Source organism: Amblyomma americanum, chromosome 1, assembly GCF_052857255.1.
Source record: "Amblyomma americanum isolate KBUSLIRL-KWMA chromosome 1, ASM5285725v1, whole genome shotgun sequence".
NCBI lineage: Eukaryota > Metazoa > Arthropoda > Arachnida > Ixodida > Ixodidae > Amblyomma > Amblyomma americanum.
The window spans coordinates 132,803,896-132,816,921 of NC_135497.1; the positions used below are offsets into that span (position 1 = coordinate 132,803,896).

Genomic DNA, 13,026 nt, shown 5'->3' on the forward strand with positions numbered 1-13,026 from the left:
TCAAACACATGAATTGCGCTTGGCGGCTCCGGTGTCAGAAAAACAAAAACAAAACCTTGAAACCCTGTTTCTAGAGCTGCAGCCCGCCGAGATTACGTGAATGTAAGGACCGGCTTCTTGTTACGCTGACTTGAAATGAAGAATCGGAGCGTTGCAGCAGAGCATTTTCGCTTTCTAATCGTGACAAGTGCGATCCTCGATACGTCACAGATAACAGGCTTTCGCTAAACAAACCAAGGTAACGAACTCGAAAACAGTTCTCAGCGAGGCCTACTTTTGTTGCGACGACAGGCACAAAAATATTGTGTGTCGTCTGCTTGTGTGTCGTCCGTCTCAAAACAGAACCACCAAAACGCTGCCGCACGGCGGATGACGCTAGGTGATGTGAGCCGCCGTCCAATTTCAAGGGTTCAGTTATATTCTTCTATCTTATCCATCCATCATTTTTTTTACTCCACGTTTATTATCCTCCTGTGAATCGAGAGCGGCGACTTTTCTACAGGCAATATCCTACGAAATCGCTTTGCATCACGCCGCCATGAGCCAGGGCAGCCAGCCTGCGACTCCAAAACGTCGCAAGCTATATCTGGAAAATGAAAGCCGCCCGTTTGTTGTGCCGCGCTCAACAGCGTGATTCAATAAGAAGCGGTCACTCACGTCGCCTGCAACGTCTGTTAACGGGAACCCGACTTATGTCTCCGACTCCGCTAGCGTAGAATCTGGAGCCAGCTCTAGTGCCGCTGGGCCAAGCCAACCAAGCAGTGAATCCCACTTCGGGGCCGCAGCCGAAACTGGCAGCAGCGATAAATGCTGTCAGTTGGACGACAACAGCGGGGCCGACAATAGTTCTCTGTCGCACACTGACGAAATAGAACCGCGAATGGATGCCACAAGCGAGGGTGACTGCAGCAGCAGCAGCAGCAGCAGCGAGTACGGTGACCCGGATGACGGCGAAGACGACGGTGCCGCTGTGCCGCACGGTAGTACTGTGCCACAATTTGACAGCGCAGAGCTTCTTTCTGAATGTATGCAGGAATTCGGGCGCAAAACACTGCCTGGCTCGTCGACGACATTGGCTGAGGCAGTTGTTCTCATAATGGCCTTTGTTGTGGCTAACGGGCTGACTTGGTCAGCGCTTGACGACTTGCTGAAGTTGGTAGATGCCTTGTTCGGGTATCAACGGTCGGGCCTACCGCACTCAAAATACCTGTTCAGAAAGTTGTGGGCAGGGAAATGTGCAAGTCTCGTTCAGCGCCACTTCTACTGCGAAGTGTGCATGTCACTCCTCCAGGCCAGCAGTGACAGTCAGATGCTTTCTTGCAAAGTGTGCAAAACACAAGTAGAATGGCGCACTGTCAAGAAAAGATGCTGTTTTTTTGCTCTCTTGAACCTTAAAGAACAGCTTCACCTTGTCACAGACAAAGTTGGAAGTTTACTGTTTGCAAATATGTCAAAATTGGCTGAGGCAGCTAGTTCAGGAAGTAAAATAATAACCGACATTGGCAATGCGGCAGTGTGCAAAGGAATGCGTCAACAGGGACTCCTAAAGTGGAGTGATTTCACATTGACAGTGAACACTGATGGCAGCCCACTCTTCAAGTCCAATAATTCATCAGTCTGGCCTATTCAGGTGTGTGTCAATGAACTACCACAGCCTCATCGCATGGAGAATTCTTTTCTTGCTGGCTTGTGGTTTGGACGGAAACACCCTGACATGATGCTGTTTGTGGGAGAATTTGTGAAGGCAGTGCAGGCTGTTGGTGAGGTTGTCTGGCAACATGGGGCTGCAGCTGTGGCTTCGAAAGTGTACATTGCGTGCGTGTGTGTGGATGCCCCTGCAAGAGCATCTGTTGGCAACCACACGCAGTTTAATGGTCTTTTCGGTTGCCCCTGGTGCCTAGCATGTGGGAAACTGGAAGAAGGTAAGAACGCCACTCCACTAATATTTATTATTAGTGCCTTCGAGCCATCCTGTTGCTGGTAGTTTAGTGATTGCTCAACAAAACTAATTTTGCATATTTAAAGCCACTGCCACTGCTCATCAATGTAATCCGGTTTGCTTGTGCTGGTATTGCAAAATTGGACTACTATCTGTGTACCTTGCTCGAAGAGAGTTGAATGATACCTCTGCAAGTACTGTCCTCAGCTTTTGTCACCTTTGGGAGCCGAGAGGAGCGCTAATAAATGCCATAACTCCATTTTTAGACCATATACTTGTTAACATTCATGATGGCCCTTCGATCTATGTAGAACTTCAGACGCATGGCCAGTTTGCAGCAAAGTTCTGTACTGCGATCTGTTCAAGAGCTAGTGGTGTTGTTGATGCCAATTGCTACACTTGCCTACCTGCTTGAGCTGCATGCAGAGTCACCATATATGCTGTTTTAGATGATTTTTCTCAACAAGCAGGCACTGTTTGAGGGCGGTGTAATGTCCAATCAGCAGTTTGTCTTAGAGCCAGGCCATGGCCTGTTGGCCACCTTGTCAGCAAAGAAGTTGCAGTCACATCATAGCACCTGTTGTTTATGATAGATTTCTTTGCAGTGTTCTGCAGCACCATTAACAATGTGCACTGGTTTGTTATGTCATTAAAGAGGTGGCATATACCAGCTTCCTTTCGGCAGCTAAAGGCAACCAAAACAAGAGATGGCACTTGTGCTGTTAGTACACGACTCTCTCTTAGTAAGCTTCAGTTGGTTACAATTCAGAAACAAAGTGGATTTTCGCTGTCAAAGGACCCTCTTCCAAGCAGTGGCATCGGGCAGTTATCATGAGCTTGCTAGCGTGACAATGCAGGGAGTAGCAGATGAAAGGGGATAGTCCCCCCCTTGCATATTCACACTAAGAGGTTCATGAGAATCAGCGGACGCCATGGCCGGAAGGGGGTCGTTTGACGGGGAAAAGCTGCTCATTCTTCAGTTGTATTCGACTGCAATTAGTAGTCCAAAGGTAGTGAACAGCTGGGTAAGAGTTTATGGGTTACATCAGCACTTAACCTACGCCTGTTGCTGAAAGAGTAGTTAAAGAAGAGTACTAGGCTGTCTTTTTGTTTCAACATGAGAGGCACCCATTCTTTACGTAAGATCTTTCGCATTCTTGTATACTGTAGTAAGAGTCCTTCAAAAGATGTTTAACCTACAGCCATGACTATTTTTCACTGTGCTGATGACCTTAAAGCTTTCTTGCTTACATTGATTCCTTTTCTTTATTTGCAAACAATTCACTGAGCAGCAGTGTTGAAGTGAACCAACTGAAAACCACCAGAAGTTCATTACACATCATAAACTATTAGTGCAGAGTGTGTGGCGTGGCGTCAAACATTTTAAAAGATGGCTTGGAATAAAGAAAACAATTTGGGTTTAAATTATGGAACATCCACTTTTGAAACGTCCAGCAGATATATAGGCAAGGTCTTGCCAGCAGCACTAGTATTTGACTTTGGAGTATCAGGTGCATTGCCATTTTTATCGTAGAAAAGTTTGGCAGTACTACAGAAATTGTGCATTTTGTAGTAGAATCTCTTTGGGAACCTTACTGGACAGTAAACATGTTATGCTTTGTTGTAGCCTTTTGGTGGATTTCGTTTTTTTCAATGTTTTCTTTGTACGATTGTGGCCTTAATCTCAGGTGATCATTATGGCAGTTTAGGAAGGGCACTCGACTACTGAGTCGGAGTTCCCAGGTTGGCACCCGGCTGCCGTGGCCACGTTTCAATGGAGGCGAAATGCAAAAAGGCGTCTATATGTTGTGCGATGTCAGTGCATGTGAAGATCCCCAGGTGGTTGAAATTATTCTGGAGACCTCCACTACGGCACCTCTTTTTCTCCTTCTTTCGCTCCCACCTTCCTTCCTTCTCTTAAGCAGTGGTTTCGGTGTTGGCCTAGATGTGAGACAATTACTACAACTTTCCCTTCCTTGAAAACCAATTTTCCAATTTTTTTTCAGGACGGCGCCTTTATACCAGCACTGAGCCACCAGCAGAGGAGAGGACATCAAAGGGTGTCCGAAAGAATATGAAGCTTGCCATGCTGCAGAAGACATCGGTCAATGGCCTAAAAGGACCATCACCTTTGTGGTCCTTGAAGTACCTTGACCTTGTGTCGTGCTATACGGTTGAATATATGCACTGTGTGCTGCTTGGTGTGACAAGGCAGTTCACAGAGTACTGGTTTGATCCATCCAGGTGCCGTGAGAAGTACTACATAGGTGAGTATTTGTTCATGACCTGGGTTTTCGTGTTTTCTAGCTGACATAAGGCTGTGTAGGGAACTATGCTTTGTTGCTCTTTCAAGAATTGCACCTAACATAACATGCATACTAAGCAGTTCTTGTAGCTAGGCTTATTGGTACATATTCAGAAAAGGTACAGGAGTGCAAAGTATGGACACTGATGAAGTGACAGTACAAAACGAGCATAGTACTGTAACAAGGTTTAGTTGACATGCATGCATATTTACCCATGTGCCGAGAAACAGACTGCATACATTCAAGCATTTATGGACAGCACTTATAGACGGATACAACTTAAGAACACAGCGGCTTTTGTCTGTCAAAGGGGCCCTTCCAGCCAGTGGAGTCGGCCAATTCTCATGACCCTGCTGATGTGACCAAGCAGGGAGTGGCAGACGAAAGGGGGTAATCCCTTCCCACTGTGTCCAGGGATAGACTCCTCTTTTCATTGTGGCGCTGCTCCCTGCATTGCCACGCTAGCAAGGTTATGAGAATCAGGTGACGCCGTTGGCTGGAAGGGGGTCCTTTGATGGGTAAAAGCCGCTGTCTTCTTGAATTGTCTATAGGAAAAAACTTGACTATAGGAAAAAACTGTGCACTCTCGCATAGCACTACTGATGGGTCACTTATAATGATTGCATTTGCAGGACGGCCAAGTACCGTGAATGCCCTCAACAAACGTCTCACCAGCATTCGACCACCACATCACGTCACCCGTCTGTCTCGCACAATCCAGGAGAGGCACTTCTGGAAAGCACACGAGTGGCGAAACTGGCTGCTTTTTTACTGTGTGCCGTGTTGCCTGAACACCCTCCCTGCTCAATTTTTGAGGCACTTTGCTCTTCTCTGCGAGGCAATTTTTATACTTCTACAAGAGCAACTTTCATCTGCTGCCATCAGTTATGCAGGTGAGGCCAAATATTCTGTCTGGAGCATAGTTATTTCATTCTGCATTCCAACCTTAAGATTTTATATGCACTCTGGATTAATCCTCTAATAGATATTTATTCTACAGTGGTACCGGAATGGTCCTTTGGTACCTTTGCTTCCATCTTGTGGCAACCAAAAAGATACTTTGGACGAGCCCTACTTTCCATAAAGCAGACACAGATTGCCAGAAAATGCACAAGCTGGACTCTTAATACCCAGAAATGACAGTCTGCTTATGACAAGCCTGGCTCGTCCCAAGTCTGCTAGCTGGTTAAAGCAGCATATACACCAAGTTCTGATGGCATGATTTTTCTTTTTAATTATGTGTAAGGCATTACATAGATCAGCACGTGACATCTGCCAACTATGACTGATGAATAGTTCATGATTGCATTTCTTGTGTCATGCTGTTGCTGTTTCAACACCAGAACGATGGCTGTCACCTAAAAAGTTAGTATAGGCTACATGAGGCTTGAAAACTGCAGTATTATCTCTGCTGCTTCATTCATTGTCATTCCGGTTCTTGAAACAGGCTTGCTTTGGTGTTGTACTGAATTCAAATGACGAAGTAGTCATTATATTGCAGTTTTTTCATGCCTCATGTGACGTATACTGACCTTTGACATTGCAGCCATTGTTGTTAAAACAAAAACAGCATGAGAAGAAATTTAGTTGTAAAGTACAGAGGAATTGTTTGTGAGTACCAAAAGGTGATTCATGTATACTAATGTCTCATGCATCATTACAAAGAAACATGCAACAAAAAAAAATTGTTACCCATATTTATTAAAGTGCCTGGCTTTCTTTTCATTCTCCAAAAAATTATTCTAACAATGAAAGGTACAGGGTGTTAACTGTGTTCTTAGCAAAAATATAATCTTTCCTAGGCCTGCGGTTTCTCAGTTCACACAATCCAGAGTGTAGTGTCGCTACAGCATAGAAAAGCATGCAATGCTACTAACAGGCTAGATGGCACTGAACATAATGTCTCAAAGTGACGTACGGGCCGCCGCGGTGGCTGAGTTGTTATGGCGCTCGGCTGCCGGCCCGAAAGACGGTTCGATCCCGGCCGCGGCGGTCGAATTTCGATGGAGGTGAAATTCTAGAGGCCCGTGTACTGTGCGATGTCAGTGCACGTTAAAGAACCCCAGGTGGTCGAAATTTCCGAAGCCCTTCACTACGGCGTCTCTCATAGCCTGAGTTGCTTTGGGACGTTAAACCCCTACAAACCAAACCAAAGTGACCGTACCTTGTAGTAGTGTGTGTGTGTGTGTTTGTGTGCATGCGCACTGTCTACAAAATCGCAAGAAAAATGAATCATTTAGGAAACAAAAATGAAGCAGTAGGATGCATTTATGATAAGGCCTCCGCTGTAATTTACTGCATGAGCAGTGCCCAGTTGTAAGTATATGGCACCAAAACAGCAGCATTTCGTTCATTTTCATTTCTTACATTAGTAATACCAATAATGTTTTTCTTACAGGAGCACATGCTAACTGTTTGCAGCGGTGTTCTGCATGCCAATGAAACATTAATGGTCATTTTGGGCAAAGCTAGCCAGCGAATGAAAGGGACCTGCCAGTGACCTCTATTTCACACAGCAAGCATCTCACTTGTAGGATGCCACTATGCCCACTTGTAGCAAACTTCAAACCAGAATTAATTTGGGAGCCTGTTTGCATGTAGAACACAGAGGGGTTTATGAAAAAGGCAGATATCACAAACTTGCTGTCTTCATCATCCTCTTTGTTTAAACAAGAGTCAAGTGCTTGTTTTTCTGTTTCTTATTCTTACAGCAATAAACTCATAAATATATCCACTTAGTGAATCGTGGCTTACCAGCAAGAAAGCCGAGCAGTACAAAAGGGCTATGATGTTTTCAGCTGTGACAAACCCTTTTTCAGTGTGAAATGAGAAAGGGCTGAATCGGGAAGATTTTGAGTGTTTAATTTCAAGTGAATTTTTGAGAGGATTGCTTCTGAATTTTTTTTGTTACAGCATATGATTTTAACAGCCAGAGCACTTACCATGCGACTTACTGCTTTCTCTGTACTGGCCTGAACATTTGTTCGATGACTGAACATGCCAGCTTGCTTGCCACATAGCGCTAAACAGACACGGATGCAGGGAGACAAACAGGACGGGCGCTTGTTGGCTCTGTTTCTTTTCTTTATCACGGAAAACATTAAATGAGGCATAGGCAATATTCCGGCATAAATGGCACATTATTAAAAGACCACTCTTATGTATTGTCAAAGGTTGATGTTTGACAAATTATCTGGAATTATTCCACGTTTCTACACCTTTGTTGCTGCACACTTTCTCGTTGCATCATGTAGTAACAACTGCTCTGTGCTAGCTGTTGTGAGGAATTGTCGTTTTTCAAGAAAACAAGGAATCCAGGATACTCTGTTAGGTGCAGCAGTCACAGCCCATAGTGCTGATCTGATGGAAGCCATCTGCCCTACGAAGCCGGCATATATGTGGGCTTCTTGGGTGTACACAATGCCAACATGGTCACCACCGGGGGTACCACAACTCCCAAAGCTCATTGCCTCAGTGGTGGTGTAGCGCAACTTCTTGTCAAAGTGGTTTGTTAACAGTACTGAATTATCTTAGTTTTAGAGTAGTGGGCTAATGTTCACATAGCTGCATAATTAAATATATTGAAAGACTATGCCACAAGTAAAATAGCTTTCTTTTTTTTTCAGATCGCCTCCTGCAACGCTTCGTGTGCCGAGCTGCAGCACTATACGGGGAGCGGTGCATGAGCTTCAATGTGCACCAGCTGACGCATCTAACCCAAGCCGCCCGTAACTTCGGACCCTTGTGGGCCCATTCTGCCTTTGGATTCGAGAGTGGGAACGGCCACATCGTTAAACTGGTGACGGCAGCAAATGGAGTGCCTGATCAAATCTTGGAGCGGGCAATCATGAGTCAGGAACTGCACCTTGTTCTTTCTTTGAACGCAATTCCACTGAGGAGCCAGCAGTTGTGCAGTGAATTTCTTCATTACCCTAACGTGAGTAAGGCTCACTATGTGCAGGGTGCCTGCATGTTTGGAGTGCCGAAGGAAGTGCCTCTGCTTCTGCCAGCAGAAAGGGCTGCTCTGGAGTTAATGCTCAACAACATTCCTCGAGTGCAAGAATATTTCAGATTTTTTTATAGAGGAACTGTGATGCATAGCCAGCAGTACCAAAGGGGCACCAAAAGTGACAGTAGTGTCATTGAGTCTCAAGATGGCGAATTTTTCGTTATTAAGAGAATTTTCGAGGTAGTTGATGAGGGGTCCCCAAGCAATGGTGAAGTTGTTTTGCTCTGCAGGAAAATTGTTTGTGAAGACTGCGATTTGTACTTGCCAGGTCACATAATGCAGTGTTTTTTTTCTCTAGAATTCCCACTGGTTGCGCTGAATCTCAGTGGAGTAGCCAAGCCTTGCATTTTTGTCACATTCAGCAATGAAGAAAATTATGTTTGCAAAATTCCAAACCTCATTGAACGAGACTAGGAGGCAGTGTTAAAGGTCCACTGAAGAGATATTTGAACTCGTCTTTTTACCGCGAGAACTCTTTCTACACACTCCGGGCATTCTTAGAAACTTCGAATTATTGTCCTGTGCACCCATTTTCCGTAATTTAAATCAAATGTCTTGGCTCCCGCCTTTTTTTGAACTCAATGCTGTAGGTAGGAGGAGTCAACCAACGCGTGGAGCCAGCCCCGTGGCGGCTTGCCGCTCTGTCATTGGCGGAGTGATACGTAAATCAAAAGAGTCCACATGTATTTTTATTTCCATGGGCCTAATTTATGGCTATGTTGTCTACGACTGAAACTATTTATTCACAAAAATTTCCTAAAAACTAAATAAAAGCGAATGCAAAGCCGCCACTATAGACTGTCTGAAAGGCACTCCACGCGTTGGTTGACTCCTCCTACCTACAGCGTTGAGTTCAAAAAAGGGCGGGAGCTGGGAGGTTTAATCCGATTTAAATTAGGGAAATGGCCCGCACAGGACAATAATTCGAAGTGTCTAATAGTGCCCGGGACGTGTAGATAGAGTCGCCGCGGTAAAAAGACCAGTTGAGATTCCTCTTTAGTGCACCTTTAAGCCTTTGTCATTTCACTAGCGCTTGTTTACCCATCAAATTGTTAATAAAATATTAATTTGAAAAATACTGTATAGTAGGGCAATAATCATCAGCTTAACTACACTCACTGCAGGGCAAAGGTCTCTCCCATATCTCTGCAATTAACCATGTCCTGTGCAAGCTATGGCTACCTTATCCCCACAGACTTCCAAACCTCATCCACTCACCTGACTCTTGCAATCCCCGCTACACTTGCCTTCTCTTGGAATTCACTCCGTTACCTTAAAGGGTCCCTGAAAAGGGTGTTTGAGGTTGTCTATAAAATGCCTGCATTATGTAGAGTACAGGCCAACGAGCGTTCATGCCGCATACAAGACCTCAGAAGCGAGCCGATAATTTACAACACAATATTTAAAACTCCAGCTTCTGTGCCTAGCGGTGACCTAGCGGTGACCTGCGGTGCTGTGCTTTTGCCCGAATCCGTGCTTGTTGCGTCATGTAGTGCTCATTACATCAGCAGCAGACTGCTAGCGTTGGTTCGTGTGCGTCAGCAGGCGGCAGAGGGGGCGAGTCTGAAGTGCCGGCAGAGGAGCACCAACATTTCAGCGTTTAAAAAGTGACGACAGGAGAAGGAAAGGTGCAAAGACGTGGAAATTCAAATGTTGACTACAGATAACTCAGCTTCCACAAAAAGCATATAAAAAATTCTTACTGGAGGTTATTTGGGAAGCACCATCCTTTAGCATCCTGGGCACATCGGATGTTTGCCGAGACCCCCTTTCACAGCCCCTTTAAGGGGCCATAAGTCATCTTGCCTTTGCATACATGCCCTGCTCTTGCGCATTTCTACTTAATGGCAGCAATGGTGGAGAGAAGGCAGGCAGATGGTGTCTTGAGGGGCACAAAGTGAAAAGAGAGGGGAAAGCCTCAAGGTGCTTGCCAATGTTTCAACTAGAGGTTAGGACAAATCCTCTTGTTGAAACATTGGCACGCACCCTGCCACTCTCCCCTTCCTCGTTCACTTTATCAATGGCAGCTAGGATATCATTAACTGGTGTTCATTCTATGATCTGGCCACTTTGCTCCTTTCCTGGCTCATAATGTTGCAGTTACCATTTTCCATATCTTGCTGTGCTGTCTGCAGTTTAAGTTGAGCAGTTTTTGTTAGCTTTCACATTTTTGCTCCATAGGTAAGGGTAAGATACAACCGTTATAATTATTCTCTTGAGGGATATTGGCAATCTGCTATTCACGACGTAAGTGTGCCTGTCCAATGCACTGTGCCCCATTCTGACTGCTATCATTGTTCCACACTCATGGAGTGGATCTGTGGTCACTGCCTGCACTAAGCAGCTGTGTTTAACCTATTCGGCCCTCGGGCCAGTAGCTTTGTATATATGTGACTAGTTCTTAGCGTGGTGTATTTTAACATGCTAATTCATAAGTTTACCACTTACAATAGTTTGCTACCTATCACGAACTGTTTTTGCTTTCACGACGGTTTTGACCATTATCATAGATTTCTGGATAATTTTTAGACCCACCATTGTGCTTTGCTTGTCTTGGTCCTCGATCATGGCATGTGGGGATTAATGTTCCGAAGCTGCACATGGGTTATGAGAGATGCTGTAATGGGGAGCTCCGGATGAAATTTGACCACCTGGAGTTCTTTAATGTGCGCTGATATCGTACAGGACGTGTTTTTTTTTTCCTGCACTACAGTGCAGTTGCACTGAAAGAAGTTGATTCCTGTGACCTTGTGCCATACAGCCAAATGCCATAGCCACAAAACCATGACTTTGGGGGCACCTTCTGTACTGTGTGAAGTCAAAATTGGAGATTCCTCGTGTTATTAAGGTGCGCAGTAATCGCTGGTCAATCTGGCGATACTGAAGTGTTAAGCTCCTTGGAAGATGCTACAGCTTTCTACAGTGTGCCACAGGTGTGTAACACATTCATTAACTAATAAAAAGGAAAGATATTACAATGAAAAGAAAGTTTGATGTTTTCATTTTGCACATGGCCCCACTGATGTTGCAATAGTCACAAGGAAACTGTTGGTCTGCATCAGTGCACGGTCACAAAAGTGTGCTGAAACCGTATTTTGGATGGCAGAAGGTGTTCCTGTTATCAATATCCATTGTCGAATGAGTCCTCTTTATGGCAGGGTGTGATGTTTCCAGTTAGAAGGTGGGTAGGGACTGTACACATGCAAGATCCAGCTTTGTCAAGTATGGAACAAGAATCGCAGTGGAAGCTTGGTGCTTGCATTTCACACATGAGCTCATGGCACTTGCGGATGAGTTTATTTGTGATGGTTGTCACATTAAGGAGATGGCTACTGCGGGCATTCTTGAATTTGAGTATGCTGAAGGAATTGCGTGCACTTTTGCTTAAATTTAAGTTTGTCCTAAAAAATACGATTTAACATGACAACGCTTGGAATGACAAATCGGGTGACGAAACTACCGCGTTGAACAAGCTGCAGTTTCAGGATGCACTGCCTCACCCACCTATAGTTCTGAACTAGCGCCATGAGGCTTCTTGCTATTCCTGTAACTGAAAGAACATATAAAGACCATGCAAGTCCCAACTGGAGCCATCGGCCTCATTCTTCTCTGACAGCAATTAAACAGTAGTGCATCGATGGCGTAAGAGCATCAGCGTCAGTGGGGGACTATATCAAAAAATTATTTACACCTCCAAAAAGACATCCCAGTTAAGCTTTATTTTGACTTTGACATCTTTCATTCTTGCTAACACGTTACAGACAAGGAGGCAAATTATTCAGCACACCTCTCAAGCTTAGGATATATCTATCAAATTTTTGTGTCTGTATATTCAGTTCCTTGCTATTGGAGGCTACTTCAGTAATAAGGGATGATTAATTCAATTGATTCATTTATCCTATGGACTAATGTATTGTGGCCTCATTTTCTGTTATCTTTTAGGTCGTGTCCTTAGCCTAATTATAGTTCTTTATTTCCTGATAGTTCTCTAAATAAACTTTTTTGAAATGTATGCACTTGAGCTGATGTGTAGCTTTGAAAGCACAGTACCAGAATGCCATATGCTTGTTCACACATGTTGTGCTAGCTGGTACAACTTGGATTGGTGCGATGAGTGGGATTTAACATCCCAGAGCTGCACATTGCCTATAAGAGACACCACAGTAGAGGAACTGATTTTGACCACCCGGGGTCGAATTAATTATGAGCTCAGTTGCGATCCACATGACAGACAAGATGAAATATGTAATGCATTTAAGTTCATATGAGCCATATAAAAGACACATATGAGCTGAAATATAATTGAGAGACACATATTGGCTTATAACAAAGACACATTGTCCCAATTGAGTGACTGAGACACATCCGAGTGATACAAGAGACACATATTGGCCCATACGGGTGACTGGGAGACACGTATCAACCCATACGAGTGACTGAAAGACACATATCAACACATACAAGTGATACGGGAGACACATATTGGCCCATACGGGTGACTGGGAGACACGTATCAACCCATACGAGTGACTGAAAGACACATATCAACACATACAAGTGATACGGGAGACACATATTGGCCCATACGAGTGACACAACAGACACGTATCTGCCATACTAGTGATACGATAGACACATATGGGCCATACGTGTGATATGGGGGAACACGTATTACCGTATACATGACACATATTACATTATATGTGGCACATATTCAACACATATCATCTCGTATTACCACATATCGCACACATATAAATTCATACTAGGCA

The 13,026-nt window shown here is 44.5% G+C and overlaps 1 protein-coding gene across 1 annotated transcript; it reads left to right on the top strand.

Moving 5' to 3' along the window:
- The first annotated feature begins 1,497 nt into the window (after window positions 1-1,497).
- On the top strand, window positions 1,498-10,549 carry LOC144136123 (uncharacterized). The gene is made up of 4 exons (XM_077668222.1): window positions 1,498-1,922; window positions 3,946-4,206; window positions 4,878-5,138; window positions 7,872-10,549. Exons 1-4 carry the CDS (start codon window positions 1,526-1,528, stop codon window positions 8,666-8,668), a joined length of 1,716 nt encoding a protein of 571 aa, XP_077524348.1. The 5' UTR covers window positions 1,498-1,525; the 3' UTR covers window positions 8,669-10,549.
- Window positions 10,550-13,026: the final 2,477 nt, after the last annotated feature.